This window comes from Manis pentadactyla, chromosome 15 (assembly GCF_030020395.1).
Source record: "Manis pentadactyla isolate mManPen7 chromosome 15, mManPen7.hap1, whole genome shotgun sequence".
Lineage (NCBI taxonomy): Eukaryota > Metazoa > Chordata > Mammalia > Pholidota > Manidae > Manis > Manis pentadactyla.
In genome coordinates this window covers 64,017,357-64,034,443 of record NC_080033.1, presented here as the reverse complement: position 1 = coordinate 64,034,443, position 17,087 = coordinate 64,017,357, and the positions used below count along the sequence as shown (strand labels likewise).

The window sequence follows — 17,087 nt, the reverse complement described above, 5'->3', positions numbered from 1 at the left end:
GGGTCAGAAGAGGTCACATAAACAAAAAGCTTTACAAAATAATTGAGCCGAAGTTGGATTCAGCCTGCCGCTTTGTGCTCACACTCTCTTCTTAAACCATGAAAGGAGGCACTGCATCCTCTGGCTCTCTTGTTGGCTATTACTGCGGACTTGAAAACTTCTCCCAAGGAGATGCACTTCCTTGGTGACTGGATGACCAATGGGCAAGTCCCAGTGGATGGTCTTCAAGAGCGCTCAGAAAGGGTCTTGGTGTTGGACTTGGGAAGAATGCTGACCCCCAAAGAGATGTCTCACTGTCCCCACCAACCTAACCTTAGAACACTTTTAGCCCCCAGGTATCAATTTCTTGCAAGAGGGCAGGACAACAAGAATAGTGTTCACAGCAGCTTTATTCATAGAGTAACAAAAAGTGGAAATAACCCACATGCCCATCAACTGAAGAACTGGTAAACAAAAGGTGATCTACCCCATAACCGAGTACTGATCATGCTACACCACGGATGAACCTCGAAAACACACTAAGTGAAAGAAACCAGTTGCAAAAGATGGCAAATTATGATTCCACTCATATGAAATGTCCAGAATAGGCAAGTCAGTAGAGACAGACAAATTGGTGGTTGCCTAGGGCTGGAAGGGGTTGGGAGAAGATGGAGAATGACGGCTAACAGGTATGGGCTTCTTTTTTTGAGTGAGGGAATGCTCTGGAATCAGTGGTGATGGTTGTACAACTCTGTGGATATACTAACTGTATACTTTAAATGGTGAATTTTACGGTATGTAAATCATATCTCAATTTTTTAAAAATCCCTGGGCTCTGAGAACCCTAGCTTGCCCACTCGGCACGGGGCGAGTGGCCTCCTTCCCCGCCGTGGGGGCAGCTGTGGCTCCCGGCTCTCCAGGCCCTGCCCACCTTGTCCTCACGCTTCCACCAGGAACGGAAAATGAGATGAAAGCAAGACAGAATGAGTTCATTTACAGTAAGGCTGCAATTTTTTGGACAACTGATAGGCTACACCAAGCTACATGATTTTAGTTTGTGATATTATTTCAGCCTGTTACTTGAGTTTTACCCTGTCAAGTTGAATTTATTTCTTAACATTTGAATTTTAGCCATTTTTTAAAAGATTAGGCCTAATTTTTTAAATATTTTTCTTCCTTTGACATATCAGTCACTGTATTTTCCATAAGCTTATGGCTTATTGCTAAGTTTCTATCTCCACTAAATAATTATGGAAAACCTGGGGAAAGACATATTACTAGAAAACAACTTGTCATAAATATTTGAAATATGTACTTACACACATACATATTTAATGTCTTTTCTATAGAAAGCCTATCATTCTATTAAAAGTAAAAAAGGAGAAGGTGATACTCTGATTTACGAACTGGTATTAATCAAGAGGTAGTAAATTCAAGTATTAATGGATGAAAATGCATGTTTCGGATTTGCTTTAAAATAATCTAGCATGAGAAGGGCCATAGATCACATAAAATTGACCATATGGTGATAATTACAAAAGCTGAGTGAAGGGCATCGGTAGGTCCATTATACGGTTTTCCTCTCTTATGTTCATTTGAAAATCTCCATAGTAAAAATATTCAAGAAATAATGACAAATAGTCAGGAAAACGGCAATTTTTTTCTTTAGTACTTATGCTTTTCCATATTTTTTCAAATATACCCCAATAGGCTGGTACCATTTTTGTGATCATAAGACTTATGTAATATATATATACATGTATACATAGATATATATATACACTGTATGCACATATACATATATATTTATACACAATAGCAAAATAAATCGATTTTACAAGTGCCTGAGAAATCATAAAAGCCGTTAAGCCTTCTAAAACCAAAGAGAATTAGGCCAATACAATCACATAAAAAACCACCCCAAGAAGATGTGCACGATATGAAAGGTAGGAGGGGAGGCTACCTGCCGGTGCAGGTGTTGAACAGCACACCCACCCTTCTAATGGGGCAGTTGAGTTGGGAGCAGCAAAAAAAAAAAAAGCAGAAATGAACCTGCTGGAAAATGCCACCAAGTTGGAAAAACTCTCCCATGGGATGATGGGAAAGGTGAGAAAAGATCTGCTTGGTCCAAGACAACCAAGGGTCAAATAGGGCTGAGCAGCCTGGAGTTGAAATCTGTTTTAGTAACAGGGTCTTTAAAGGTCGTAGCTAGCTCCTGTCTAAGATCAATGTGAAGCCTTCCCCCTAATAGGGTGGCACGTCCTGCTGTAGGTGTCAGAACACAGCTGAGGCAGGAAGTTCCTGAAAAATTAGCAGAGTCACATGCTGGAGCTGTGCTTCTGCTACTGCAAGACCTGTGGAGGAGCCCAGGACACCACCACCTACAGCCAAGGATGAGCCTAGGCAGCGATGACAATGGCAGAGCTGGTCTCCCAGTGCAGTGCTCGGTCAGACTACGCACGACTTAGCCCCTTTGGGCTCCCCCATGCATCTTTACCGATCAAGGAAAATCTAAGATTTCTCTTTTCTCCAATCTGGAGGGGGTTTCTCCTCTCCATGGCTGCAATGGACTCAAATGACGTGAAAAAGCAACTGAAAAAGAACTCCAATGACTAATAAACACAAACCTTGCATTTTAAAACAAATATTTGATTATAATTAAATAAGTGCAAATTTTACAAATAATATTTCAGATCTTGAAAGCATGGCCTAGTGTTTGAAGGGATGAGAAAAAGCTACCTGTAACTTCTCTGGAGGGTTATTTGGTTCCATAGATCAGCGGCACCGAAAGACATTCATGTGCTTTGATACAAATACTCCTTTTGTAGGAATTGATCCTAAGAAAGTAAGCGACCCAAACAGAGGTGTGTGCAGGACATTCTCACAGCGCTTCTAACAACAACAACAAAAAAAAAAAAAATTAGAAGCAACCTAGCACCCAACTAGTCAAGGTTGGTTGAGTAATTTTACCTAAATGCAATGGGTTACCATAAAGCCCTAAAATTTCAAATTATAAAAAAATATATTTCAAAGCATTAAAAAATGCCCATAGTGCACTTAAAATAAAAATAGATTACATAAGAATATAGGTAACCTAACCACTTCTCACCCGCTGGGGTGGCCATAATAAAAATGATGGCTATAATTTAATTATGAAAAAGGACAGAATAAGCAAGGATGTGGAGAAACTGGAACCCTCCTGCATTGCAAGTGGGGAGGTAAAATGGTGCAGGAGCTGCAGAAGAGTGTGATAGTTGATCAAAACCTTAAACATACAGTTACCATATGACCCAGCCATCCGACTGCTAGGCATGTACCCAAGAGAAATGACAATACATAGCCACACAAAAATCTGTACGTGGATGGTCATGCAAGCATTATTCCTAATAGCTCCAAAGTATAAACAGCCCAAATGCCTATCAGCTGATGAATGAATAAAGAAAAGGTGTTCGATCTGTAACAATGGAATATTATTTGGCAATAAAAAGGAATGAAGTGCTGATACACATTGAAACATGGATGAATCCTGAAAGCATTTAGCAAAGTGAAAGGAGGCCACAAATCCATAGAGACAGAAAGTAGCTCATTGGTTGCTAGGGAGGGGTTGGGGTGCAGAAGGACTGCTATGGGTATGGGGTGGGATGATAGAAGTGTTCTGGAATTCGGTAGTGTGATGGCTGGACAACCTTGCAAATATACTAAAAAACAATGAACTGTATACTTCAAAATGGTGAATTTTATCTCGATAAAAAATTAATAGAAAAGAATATATGTAACACAGATTTTTTTTATTTTTGAGAGTCTATGAGTGCAGAGAATATAGGAACATGTGCCCAGCAAACTGTTAACCTGGGTTGTTATGGCAGCATGTGGTTAATTTGTGCTTTAATCTGTGTTTACCTATAATTTCAAAATTTTTCCACAAGAATTATGCAGTGCTGCTTTTATGTAAGTCTAGAAAAAAACATTGCCATTTATAAGAAAAGTTGCCCCCACATCCTCTGTGTGGAGTGCCCTTTCCAGAGAGGCTGTGTGGCCACCGCCAGGGCAAGGGGTCAGCCTCCAGGGGTCCAGTCTCGCACAGTATTTTGTGAGCAGTACCATAAAACAGAGAAGGCACAAGACAGGACCTGGGGGGACACGTGTGTGCTGCCGAGGGAAGGGGCAGCTTCACTACCGTATACCCTCAAGCCCTGGCATTGTTCCCTGGCTTCCTTTCTCTGCGCCCCCAAGGCCTGTCCCTGCAGCACCGGTTGTGGGGGGCCGTGAGGGGACTCCTGCCCCTACTGAGCTTCCTCCACTGGGCCGAGTGCAGGCCCAGCTGCCTTCTATAACGGACCCCCTCTTCTCCAGACACTGGTACACCCCTGACATACAACCGCTAGTGGCGTTTAATCCTCCGAACACAACTCTGACCATTACACTCCATTTCACAGGTGAGGAAACTGAGGCTCAAAGAAGTGAAGTAAGTTGCTCAGGGTCCTGAACTATCAAGACAGAATTTGAACCTGAGCTGGTCTGACCACACCACATGAAGGGTGGGCCTTCAGAGACCTTTGTCTGTGCTCTGAGCCCTGTTGGGAGAGAGGATGCAGGTAGAAGAGGTGAAGCTACCACCCCTCCTGAATTCCAGGTAGGCAACGGAGACCCAACACTGGAGATCTGCTGTCACCTGGGCTGGTCTCAGGACTGCGCACGGTGGCACGCGAGAATCACCTGGGAAGCTCTGCAAGCCCAAGTGCCCAGTGCACACCCCGAAACCAAGGAAATCAGAACGGGGAGAGCAGCCAGGCATCAGTGTCTCCTAATGACCCCCGGCTGACTCCATGAGCAGCCAGGCTGTGTGTGCTCCATGTCACAGGGAACCACGGTGACAGCCTCTTGGGAGTTCGGAGCTCTGATATGGGAAATCGCGGCGTGCTGTCCTTTCGGGTGGGAGGCTTTCTGCAAAGACCCTCCTCCCAAAGCTGCATTGTCTGTCTGCTTACCCATTACCTGCGCTTCTGAGACAACCCAAAACCTTTGTCTTCTTTCTGTTTTTGTTATCAATTATTGCATAATGTCAGTTCAAATATCTTCTTGATTACGAGTCGGTGACTGAACTCTAACAGCAGTATAAGCTTAAAAGGCAAATGGAAGAAGTTTGCTGCTAATTGGGAGGATCCGTTGGTATTTTGCTGAATGACAAGGCATTGAGTAGATTCTTACAAAATGAAGGAAACAAAGGACTCACAATATTAAACACACAGCGCAGTGACAAGCAGCTCAAGTAAAAATATAATCTTCCTGGGGAATTTTCAGCAGCTGACACAGCACTGCTGATTTATTTAAATGTGTATTCAGGTTTTGGGGCTGACAAGAATTAGCTTCTCAACAATTTACTGGGGAAAAAGGATGGTCCCCATGTTATGAAAGTGGGATTTCAGTGTGGTTTAAGCACAACTTCCCAACATGTCAATTAGGGAGAAGCAGAATTCTGACGTGACAATGGGGTGGGTGGATGGGACAAGGAGAAAAGCCAAGTGGATTCATGAGCCAAGGTGGGAAGTAAAACTGAACCACAGACACTGAATGCTTTTCTCGAGTCCTCTGAGAGCAGCGTCAGACTCGCCGCATGGATGGCAGCATGGGTGGTCTCCGTGCGGGCCCAAGAACAGGCTCGGCTGGGCTCGCTGGGTTGTGCCAGCCTAGCTTTGTCACATGGGAAGCCCTGGTTACTAACAGATAACATCATCCTATATTCCTAAAAGGCAACTGCTAGGTTCTTTCCCTAAAATAACTACTGTATATATGATTCCTTTAAAACTTGTTTTCCAAGGTCTACAAATGTGTAACGTCCACATCACCCAAGGAGGGAGCAGTTTAAGAACTCTGAATGGTTGAGAATTAGCACCTCAGAAGCAAAGTTCAGGTCACCAAATGGAATGAAGCATTTCCATGTTTGCCCTTCCTTCCGTCCTTCTTTCTGCTCCCCAGCCCTCTCCCCATCCACCCATCCACCCATCCATCCATCCATCCATCCACCCGCTTCCTTGAACTGACTATAAGGCAGGAAATGTAATAATTGCAAAGGATGCTGATGATGATACCAGTTAAAATTGACTGTGTATATTAGGTAATACATTTTTAAAACACTACATTATTTGATCCTCTCAATCACAGTACATGGGTGTTACCATCATCTCCCACTTTTATCAATGAAGAAACTGAGGATCAAAGAGATTAAGGCATTTTCCAAAGTCACCATCTTTAAAGGTGTGGATCAGAGATTCAGAGCTAAGCCAAAGATGAATTAGTCAAGGTTTCTGCTTCTGAGGGGCTCAGTCTCACAAAGAAAAATTCAGTGGAGAAAAAATATCCTCAAAGTATTCCAAGCACAGTGATTGGGTGTTGGCAAAGCTCCAAGAAGTGATGCATCAATTTAACTGTGGTGTGCAGGTAAGAGGTGGGGCCACAGGAAGCTCAGTAGAGGATGTGACAAAGTCATCCAGGGAGCAGGTGACAGAGCGGAGGGGAGTGGCACAAGTCAGGAGCGCAGATCCACAGTCAGAAAGCAGAACCTCAAGCAGAGGCACCGGGTTGGGAGGACTTGGCCGTAAATGAAAGTGGGAGGAGAGGAGACCAGATCCCAGTGCCTAGGCGGGCTGCCCCAGCAAGCACAGTTCAGGCAGTAGATCTCACGGAAGGGTTTTCTGCAGGACGGTGTCAGGGCTGGGTTAGCATTTGAGAGCAGTCACTCTGCAGTTCAGGTACGGAAAACAGTAGAATGACCCCTTGGTCTTTTTCCTTTTACCTGATCAGCATCATTATGAAGACAAGTCGGAACTAAGGGGAAATGAACACTGACATTTGGAGCAAATGTATAAAAACGACTGCAAACAAGAGTAAATAGCTGCCATGCCTGCTTAAACTGACTCCACAGAGAGACACCTTCTAGATATTTGGTAGAAACCCTTAACTGAGGAGATAAGCCTCTCTTTTATTGGGTTTGTTTTAACCTCCTTTACACATATTTCAGCAAAACAATTTTCTCTGGGTGATAGAAAATTGGCTGGAAGAAGTATCTCCTTCAACCTTGAAGTGACCTTAATAACTGTCCCAGTAGACAGGGGTTGTCATCCATCCTATTAATGGGACAAATCTCCTTCAGAGGCAATGTATCCTACATGATGCATTTGCCAAATGAGACAGATCTTTCTGATTCTCCAAACTACTATCTGAGCTGAGCTCAGTGGCCGAGCCGGCTAAGTTCTAGCCTCACTACCTACTAGCTAGCACGACCTTGATCAAGGTTCTTAATCTCTTTAAGCCTCAGTTTCCTGATCTATGAAATGTGGTTGTTTATTGTATTAGGCTGAACTGTAAGACACTGTCATTCTACTGCCATTTTGACCTACCTTCTGAGTCCTTGTGAGGATAAAATGGGATGACATACAAGTGCTCAGCTCTACTTGACACATAATAAATAGGTGATATATATGAGCAATTACAATCACCGTCATCATTACATGGTTCCAAGCCCCAATTTGGGTTTCAGGGTCTTTATTATTTAAACAGTACTTCGTTGTCTTAGTTGACCTGCTTCCCATATGGTGGTGTTTCCAAACCTCAGCACAGCATGCCATTCTTTTCAAACTCTTATCTCTTCTCTCAGCCTCTGTGTCTCACAGAGTACTTTCTGCAGAGATCTGAAAATAACCGTGCACACATTGGCTATATATACACTTCCTTATCTTGACCAGACCTAACATAATCTGTTTTCTAAGAAAAATGGTATGTATTTCTCGTAATGAGACAGGATGTTATTAAAATGAGTTACATTTCAAGAGACAGTGGGCTCTAGTCCACTGATTAGACATGACCCGCAGACCAAATCCCAAATCCAACCCGCTTCCTGTTTTTGTAAATAAAGATTTATTGGAACACAGCCACACCCAGTCACTTACAAGGTATCAGTGGCTCCTTCTGCGCTAGGATGAGCTCAAGAGACACTCAACACTGGTTGAGTGATTGCTACAGAGACTATCTGGCCTACAGGCAAAAATATCTATATAGATATTTATATAAATACTTATTTATCTGGTTCTTTAGAGAAAAACTTTGCTGACCCGTGCTCTAGTCCAGTGTTATAAGTGAACATTGTTGAACACCAGCAACAAAATTAATAATGCTTGGTAGAGCTAAAGACATAACATGGGCTTCTGCCTGCAGTGGTGGGATGGTGAGGGTGGGAGGAGGCAACCTCAGAGTAATTATATCTACCCTCCAAAGCGGGGTTCTTATTCTTCCTGGAAGGGAAGTTTTTTGTGTGTCTTCAATTAACATCAATCACTTTGACTTCACAAAGCATGACAGTGAGAGCTGAACCTCGAATTCTGTTGGGAAACCAGAACTGTTTATTTTGCAAACATCATTGTGGTTAATTCAAACACATTTTCATTTGTTCCTTCCCAGTCGTGACTTCTAATGATAGCAAAAAAGCTCCTTGATTTTTTTTTTTCCTGACAAATTTAATTGCAAAGTGGCCCCCTAACTAATGTAATGGTTATTCTTTCCTCTAAGAACATGTTTTTGTAGACTGTCATCACGTAAAGTTATTAAAAAGAAAAAAAACCTTAAGCTCTGTGACTACTCTGAGAGAGAAGGCACAGGAGAGGTGAGATAGCAAATGGTTTCATTCCACTGTCTAGCGGACTTCTGGGCACTGTTATACGTAAGCACTGAGTAAACAATTTGGTAAAGAGGGAAAAAATGAAAAAAAAAAAAAAGGAGAGGGGAAGTAAGCACATGAAGTACTCTGGTATCCTAGAAAACATTCTTAATTATTCTCAGTGTGCCCCATGCTACCTCACTTATTCAAAGCCTGTTGCTCTTAAGGTAACTCTAATTATCTGGAAAAGCTGTGTAATGCCAAGGGACCCTGATGTAGCAACTGCAAAGAAAACCGTCTAGCCACGGACTCTGAGGGAGAACTGCGAAGTGCCCCTCAAGTACATGGCTCTGTAAAGAGTAACAAAGAGCAGGGAGGGGAATACTCAGTAGAGTAATAAGTACTCTGTGACCCATGGAGGAGCATCGCTACAGTAACCATCATTTCTGCTTGGTTCTCACCATGCTTCTAGCTTGTGGGCAACCTGAAGCTCATTTCCCCTCTGCTCTTGGTTGCCAAGAATCTCAGGGCTCACTCTCAGGCCCCGCTGGTTGTGATTTTGAAGGACCTTGGAGGCCCACACTTCCTCCCTAATCACAGCTGACTCATCCACTTTTATCGCCTTTCCCTGTTTAAATAGATTTCTTATTTATGTCTTAACACACTATATTTTTAAAAACCCTTTCAACTCATTTTAGCATCAACATAAGAAACAGATACATATTAATAATAGTCATAGGCACAGTGCACTGAGATATGTCTGGTCATTTCATACATTATGACTATTCTCAACAACCATTAAAAGTGTATGTGATCATCTATCTACTTATATAAATCTGGAAAGTGAGGCCCCAGAGATGTTAACACTTTGCCCAAGGCCACACAGCTAATAAGTAGTAGAATTGGGATTTAAATCTCAGCTCAGTTGATCCCCAAACCTGTACTCTTTCCACACCAGATATTGGCATACGATGGCCCTCAGGCGAATCCCACCCACATCCAGCTCCTATAAAGTTTTACTGGAACACAGTCACACTTATCCATTTCAATATTGCCCAATTTAAATATTACTGTTTTCATGCTACCAGCTAAGAAACTGAGTATATGCAACAGAGATCTTATGACCTTTAAAGTCTAAAATATTTACTCTCTGGTCCTTTACAAAAAAGTTTTCTGATCCCTGCACTACACTGCACTACCTGAGTTAGTGTTTTAGTTTAATAAGGGATGACAGAATATAACCTATTTCAGAAAAAAACAATTTTGGAAAAAAGAAATTAAGGAATGACATAAAAAGATGTAATGCCTAGAGAGTTAAGTTTCAGAATGCAAAAAATATACTTATGAGGAAAGCGTTTTTCCCTGATGTTTCTAAATACATTAAGTGTTTCAAAATATGCTTTTTCAATACCTTAAGATGGAAAATGTCTCGGATGGGGGAAAATGAACTTGCAGGCTTTTTAAATTTTTCCTTAAAAAGTCATAATTAAGATCTAGATTTAGAGAGTTCATTATAGCTAAAATCTGCCTCTGTTTTTCTTTTCTTTTAGTTTTCCTACTGTGTAGAAAAACAAACCACCATGATCCTCTGTTAGGCAAACTAGAAATGGACTTCTCATGTTGAGCAAAGAGGAATACAGATACGTTGGCTAAAACACTATTCTTAGAACTGAGCCGAGGAGAAAGAGACAGATGAAGCTGTAATTTACACATCAGTCTTGAGGGGAACTTATCCCTCAGAACCTGGAATTTATTTATAATTTATTGCCTGTCCGCTTCCATAGAAGGATTTGAGACAGCAAAATCTGGAATAAGAATCCAAGTGTATTATATCTGGGATTGGTAGATTCAAGTTCTGAAAGTAATTTAGCAAAAAGTGAAAATAAATAAATTGAAGATTTTTGTCCTCAAATGTTTAAAAAATAAAGAATAGAAAACTGTTCCTTTGACTTTTTTTTAAATCTCTATTCTACATTTTCTTCTGTGAAACAAAACCTAGTTTATTTAAATTACATTAGAGACAGAAAGTTAAGAAGAACAAGTAGAAATCCATAATCAAAAATGAAGTTGTAGAAATCTTTAGAACTGCGCTTATTATTATAGTATGAACTTCCTAGCACTTCAATTAATTTCCAAATGAATCAAAACCCTTGGTTAATATTACGCGAGCTGATTGGTACTTGGGATCCAAGCAATGGGTTCCTACATTACACACCATTGCCAGTTTTTAAAATTCCAGAATTGGAACCCAAAGTATTTCAGGGGTATATGGAACTCAAGCTTTAAAACATTCTCAGAAAAGAAAAAAAAAATTGTGTTAAGGAGCTCCAAGTTCCAGCAGCTATTACCCTGTTCAAAACATGTACTTCTCAGTAAGTGAAGCAGCTAGAATTAGGAGCGAAAATGTGCAAAAGCACCACAAACAATGGACTATTGTTTCACAGCCCATTACAGAAAATGCCAATCAATATTTGGGCAGAATGATTAGTAAGGGTCCCAGCTCTTCACACTCTTGACGGATGCCTCTGCCTGCCAGGCAGTGTGGAGTCTGGCTGCTCTCCAGGATTGCAGTTTAAACAAAAATATCCTTCAAAATTCAGTTTGCTTGGGACTTACCACAGGCTTTGGTTTGGAACTTTCCAGTAATACCCACGATAATTTGACCTGAGACACACTGGCCGGCCACCACCACCACTAACTCTAGGGAGAACTGTCTGGAAGCAGGCTGAGGCTTCCTGGGCTGGCCACCCAGAAGAGTGGTGAAGAATAACGGAATAAATGGATGAAAAGGTGGCTGAGCAGACAAAGAGAGAGTGGGCAGAGTAATGGGTTGCTCAGGGCATGCTGAACACTAAGAAAACTGGCTTTAGCAACCAGTCATATGTGTCTTCTTGATGGCAGACAACACCACCTGTGAAGCATTCTTGCAAAAAAGTAAATAGGAATTTTGACCAAGTCTCTGGAGTTAGCAACCACTTGGCAGGAAACTTAGGAGAGAAAAGAACACGTTAAAGGACACCACAGGGATGTGGCCACTGAAGTACAGACTACAGAAAACTCCAGAAGACAAGTCTCTTAAATAAATACATTGCATTAAAAAAAATTTTTTTAAGGGAAAAAAAGTCAAGATTAAAATGCATTACCTTTATTTCAATCCTGATTTAAACAAATAGAAACAGATAATAGAAATATTTATCATTTCAAATGGTTCTAAGTCACTACATTTGGGAGTAACTTGTTACTCTGCAATACACGCCAACCTAGAAATCCATACTGAAAACTATGACTAAGTGTGAGATGTAACAAAAAGACTAGTCCTTTTAAATTCATATAGACCTGGATTCAAGCTCTGGATCTACTACTTGGTAAGGCTGGGGGAGTGATGTGCCTCCTGTGAAAGGCTGGAGTCTTTCAGTGTGTAAAATAGAGATAAAAATGACGAATGCCTTGGGTTGTTGTAAGAATTTAAAGAGAGAAACCACGTACAAGAGCTTCGCACACTGCCTTGCACGGAATAAACAAAGCGTTGGCTAGCAGCTGTTACTCTGTAGCCCCCTTATCAGCAAGTCTCCCTCTACCATGGCCTCACTCCCACCACTCCACCCCCCAAAAAGAAGAAGATATCCCAGAAGAGGCTGCGTCTACATCTCCTAGCAGAAGGCAGGTGGCGGGTGGCGAGGCGGTACAATGCGCTGCGTCCTCCACCAGGGTTGCACTTAGCATCTGTTTCTACCTCTTCCGGCCTCGGGCTGCACAATATGCCGCCTATCCCGGTGCGGCAAGCACGCTGCAGCTGGAGCATGAGCCCCGTGCACGCACACAGGAAGCAAGATCCAGCTAATACTCCTGTGTGCGCATAGACAGCCTTTAAAGAGGAATATTATATGGGAGCATCCATGTGGAATTTAAGTTTAAGGGTTTTTTCCTCTCCTTGGCCCAACAGCACAAAACCAGATGGGTTGTGAACTGGCAGCCATCCTTTCATTCGTCATTACGTTTTACACACAAGGAAATTTTAATGTCTAAAGATGGGAGGTGATGATAAGAATAGAGCTACATGTGTTTTTTTGGCAGCCCAGTCACCAGCACTTAAAATTCACTTCTGACAGTTCTCAGAATCGAAAGGCCTGTAAGCACTGAACTGTCAGCTGCCTATCCAAGCGAGATTTCACTTTGGCAGTATTTCAAAAGTAAAATCGCTCCCTTTCTGATGCATAATTTTCGTCACCACAATATTTCTCTTGGCCGTGTAAAATCCTGTCGTCTTGAGAGACATATACAAAGAAGTTTGCGTTACAGGGTTTGCTGAAAGGAAAAAGGCTGAGGCTTTGTTTCTGAACTCAGAAGTACAAAAATTCAATCATTTGCTAAAATCTAGGATTAGGGCAAAATGGACGATGGCTTCCTCAGAGAGTCTGAGCCTGATCATTACAGAAGGCCGTTGAATTGGATGATTTCTGAACTACTTAATGGTTAAAAACTAATGGTCCTGTTAAGACTTGGAAGATGGTCCTATTATGTAACAGTTGGCTCTCCTCAACGAAACTGCTCACTTCCAATGCAGTCTGACACGAGAACTAGAGGAACTGTCAAGAGACAACACATCCAAGCTCCACTAGAGCAGCGTGGTGCCAGGCAGAGAGGGAAGACTCAGAAGTGGATGGAAACCCTACAATCGTTCCCAACGGGCCAAGGGCCCCAGCTGGCACAAGCCACTTGCTTTCTCTGACCTCAGTTTCCATCACGTTGAAAATGAAAACAGTCCAGCATGGGACTAACCACAAGGGCCCTCAGCCCCTCTGCACCCCAGCCTTCCAGTAACGTCCACTTTCCAGTCTCACCTTCCCTGTCTGCGTAATAGAGAAAATAATAAAGGGCACCTACCCCAAAAGGTTGCTTTGAGAATTCAGTCAGAAAATCCAAGCAAAGGGTTCCTAGTGTGTGGCCCATAATAAGCACTCAATAAATGAGCTGCTCCTGCTGTTGTTCTTACTATTATTCCCTCCCAAACAACCACAAAAATAGAAGGTTGAGGAGTCAGCCATTAGCAACAAAACACTGCTCGCAGCCAACTGAGACTATGGCTGGTCTGAGGTTAACTGGGCTTCGCACGGCCACCAGTCTCTTCCCAGAGCCTAGCAGGGTGTCTGGGGCTTTGGAGGCCCTCATCAGATGTGTGTTAAATAGATGCACAGTGATAATGAGTGATGAAGGTATACATGAGCAAGTGTCTTAAAAAGCCACTGCTGTACCCTGGCCTGGCACCCTCTGAGGGCTCTGGGCTACTGGTACAAGTTGGTGAACCCCATGAAGAGCACACGCAGGAGGGCCCAGTCTGCTGGCCCGCTGGGGGTGGTATCCCACTGTTCCTGTGCATGCAGGGCCTGCATCAAAAGGGATGGTACGATTCCCACTGAAGACTCTGACTCCCTATTTCACCCTCAAAGACTCAGACCACTTGATTTGCTGAAAGGGCTTTAGCAAACAGACTTTTAATAGTCTAAAAGAGTGGAGGCAGATTCAAAAAGGAATGGACTATGGACAGCATGGCGGGGTTGGAGCTACATAGTGCCACTTCAGTGTTCGCCTTAAGATACCTTCCCGTACAACCAGCACCTGTTTGCAGAACTAGAAAAACCAGTGCTCCCAGCAGAGCCCACCCAAAGACAGCCTGTCATTTATCGGTGTGCTTCGAATTGTCACTCTGGTGCCGCTTTGGGACCTATCTTATCCTTGGTACCATGTGTACTATTATGAACTGAATCCTCGTGTTTAAACCAACTCCATGAAAAAAAAAAATTTAATGAAGTCACTTTTTAATGAAATTTAAACCACTACAGTGCATGAGAAACCAATACTGCTTGCCCTAAACATGAGGGAACTGTACAAATAAACACTTGGAAACAAAATATTGTACTTGCAGTGGAGCTAGACTCCATTGCTTTTGTCCCTTCTGGGTTTGAGGTATGCTCTCTCACCCTTACAGAGGGAGGCTGGCATTTGTTGGCATAAAAAATTGCCAGCCCCCAACTAAGGATCTGTCCTTCAGGTGCTTTGAAAGACTTGAGAAGAATGAATGGAAGAGATAAGTTTCTCGTGATGTGAGTGCATGTTTTTGAAGCCATATTCACACACCACATGAAATCAATGCAGGCTTGCAAAACAGTAGAAACTTGTATTCTGACTCTCAGCCATCTTGCAGGACTGCCTAACTGAAGTTACCTGTTCCTGAATGCAATTAAAATACTCTTCTCCTCAATTCTGAGATGCACTACAAAAATTCTATAATCAGAATGCATCTTATAGTTACTGGCTTTTATTAGCCACTTTTACGGACTAGTGTCTTGAATAGTGTCTCTTCTTTTTTATCAGGGAAGCTGTTATTAGATTGATGACATACCTCATAATGAGGGTAACTCAGGAGTCAAGAAAAGATGGTACACCTTAACAGGGCCAACATAAATGAGCCTGCTGTTTGGATGCCAAGACAACACAACAGCCTTGCATTCTTCCAATCGTGTTCATCTGATAAAGACATTACAATAGCAAGATATTATGATCTATATCCCCCCACTGGAACACTCACACATTCTTGGCCTTGAATGCTTGAGCAAAATGCTGCACACTACGGAGCAGAGAGAGGTCCAGGGTCATTGCTTCTACCTTGGCTTTATGCTGGAATGAGAGAGAAAATAAAAAGAAATGATAAATAACAGCAAGTTTAGTTCGTGGTATCAAGTTACAGTAAATGTGTTATGGAACATGTCGGAATTCCCCTGTTTAATATTAGACGCCCAAAGAGAATATAAATCATCAGAATGAATGGAAGAACAAGGCTTTTACTGCCAAGTTTGGGAAGGATGTGAGGCTAGGACTCTGCTTAAAACGACCAGCTGGGGTTGTGCTGTTTCATTCGGTGCTTGGAAAAGGCCCACGTATCTCCTCCTTCAATCTGCGGTCTCAAATACGGTAAGAATAGGGGAACCCCAGGACAAAGCCTGGCTGGGCAAGAAGTCCATAGACAGCATTTTAAGCTCAAAAGCTGCCATCTGGTTTATGAAATGATGCCACTGAGGCTGCACCAAAAATTAAAGACAATTCATTTAAAGAAAGTGTAAAAGCTGGGAAAATTCACTTATACCGATGGATCCCAAGAGACCCTGAGTGACCTGTATCACAAAATACCCCTGGTTTGGTAACCCAGAAAACCTGCTTGATAGAGGGGCACTTGCAGATAATAATAATGATGCTAATAAAGGCTGCTGTCTATTCAGGGCTGCCCGTGGGCTGGACATCTACATGCACCATCTCATTTCATCCCCACAACTGAAAGATGGGTTACACTTTCCCTGTTTTACAATGTGGCGTCTTATAAGATATCACTAAGCTAAGAAGGGTGGTGGGCAAGGACTGACCCCGGGACAGTATGACATGGGGCCCAGGTTCTCTCCTGGACAGACACTATTAGGACCGGACCAGCTGGGATCTGAAGTAATCATGTTCCACTGGACAGCCTCCTGGCACAATTCTGGAAAGACCAGGGCTGCCGTTCACTCTTGCCTCATGTTTATGGGGCACTCGATTTGGGGACTTCTGGCTGGACTTTGGGGTATGAGATTAAATCCCATCACTTCTCAGACCTATCTCCTCTGAAGGGCACAGAGCCAAGGGTGCCAGGACCACCTGCCCATTCAGGTGGGAAGAGACAGACCCATAAAACAAGCGGCCAAAGAGCAACTAAGGACAGGGACCAGATACCTGTAAGGCTATGAAGGGGAATCATATGGCACTGCGCGGAACGCCCTCCACCCTAGTGGTCTTACTCAGGCATGATACAAATCATACTGAGATGCTCAGTGTATCTGCAGCAGTTTATGTTGGCTGCCTAGGCCCTGTGCTCCAGCCCAAGTCCAACCCTTCAACAGTAAAACATCAGGCAGAGGCAGCTGGAAAGCATATTGACTTCAGGCCATTAACATTTCTGAGCCTCAGTTTCCTGATTTCTAAAAGGTGAATATCAATTAATTAATCACAGAGTTGTGGGAATAACACCCTGCCTGGAAGAGAGAGGTGTTGAATCAGTTTAGCTAGAAGGAGGTAAGATGTCTCCTGGGCCAAATTCTTTCCCTGAGGCCACAGGGTACCCAGAGGACCTCCCTGAAGACCACATCAGGCCTGAGGATAGATCCTGGGACCGGTTTATGTCTCCCAACAGAGCCCGGTTTTAGGGGAAGGGGCCACATGGTGATTCAATGACTTCTCCAAACCCCAACAGCATACAGGTGGGGAAGGCAACTTGGCCAATGTAGATTCAAATTCCTCACATGCCAGTTGGAGGAGGAGGTGAGGCATTTAACCTGATCCAAGAGAAAGGGAAATAGCCAACACACAGGTTGTTAGCTTCCTGAGATCAGAGACTAGGGGAGCTAGAGGGTCCCCAGGACCCACGGCCACAGCC

General features: G+C 42.9%; 1 protein-coding gene across 1 annotated transcript in view; it reads right to left on the bottom strand.

Annotated features, from left to right (window-relative positions):
• WWOX (WW domain containing oxidoreductase) overlaps nucleotides 1–17,087 on the bottom strand; it is a 312,554-nt gene that overhangs the window by 59,632 nt on the left and 235,835 nt on the right. Inside the window, exon 6 of the mRNA XM_036909332.2 lies at nucleotides 15,216–15,304. Within this exon, the coding sequence (XP_036765227.2) occupies nucleotides 15,216–15,304 (89 nt within the window). The remainder of the gene's footprint in view (nucleotides 1–15,215; nucleotides 15,305–17,087) is intronic.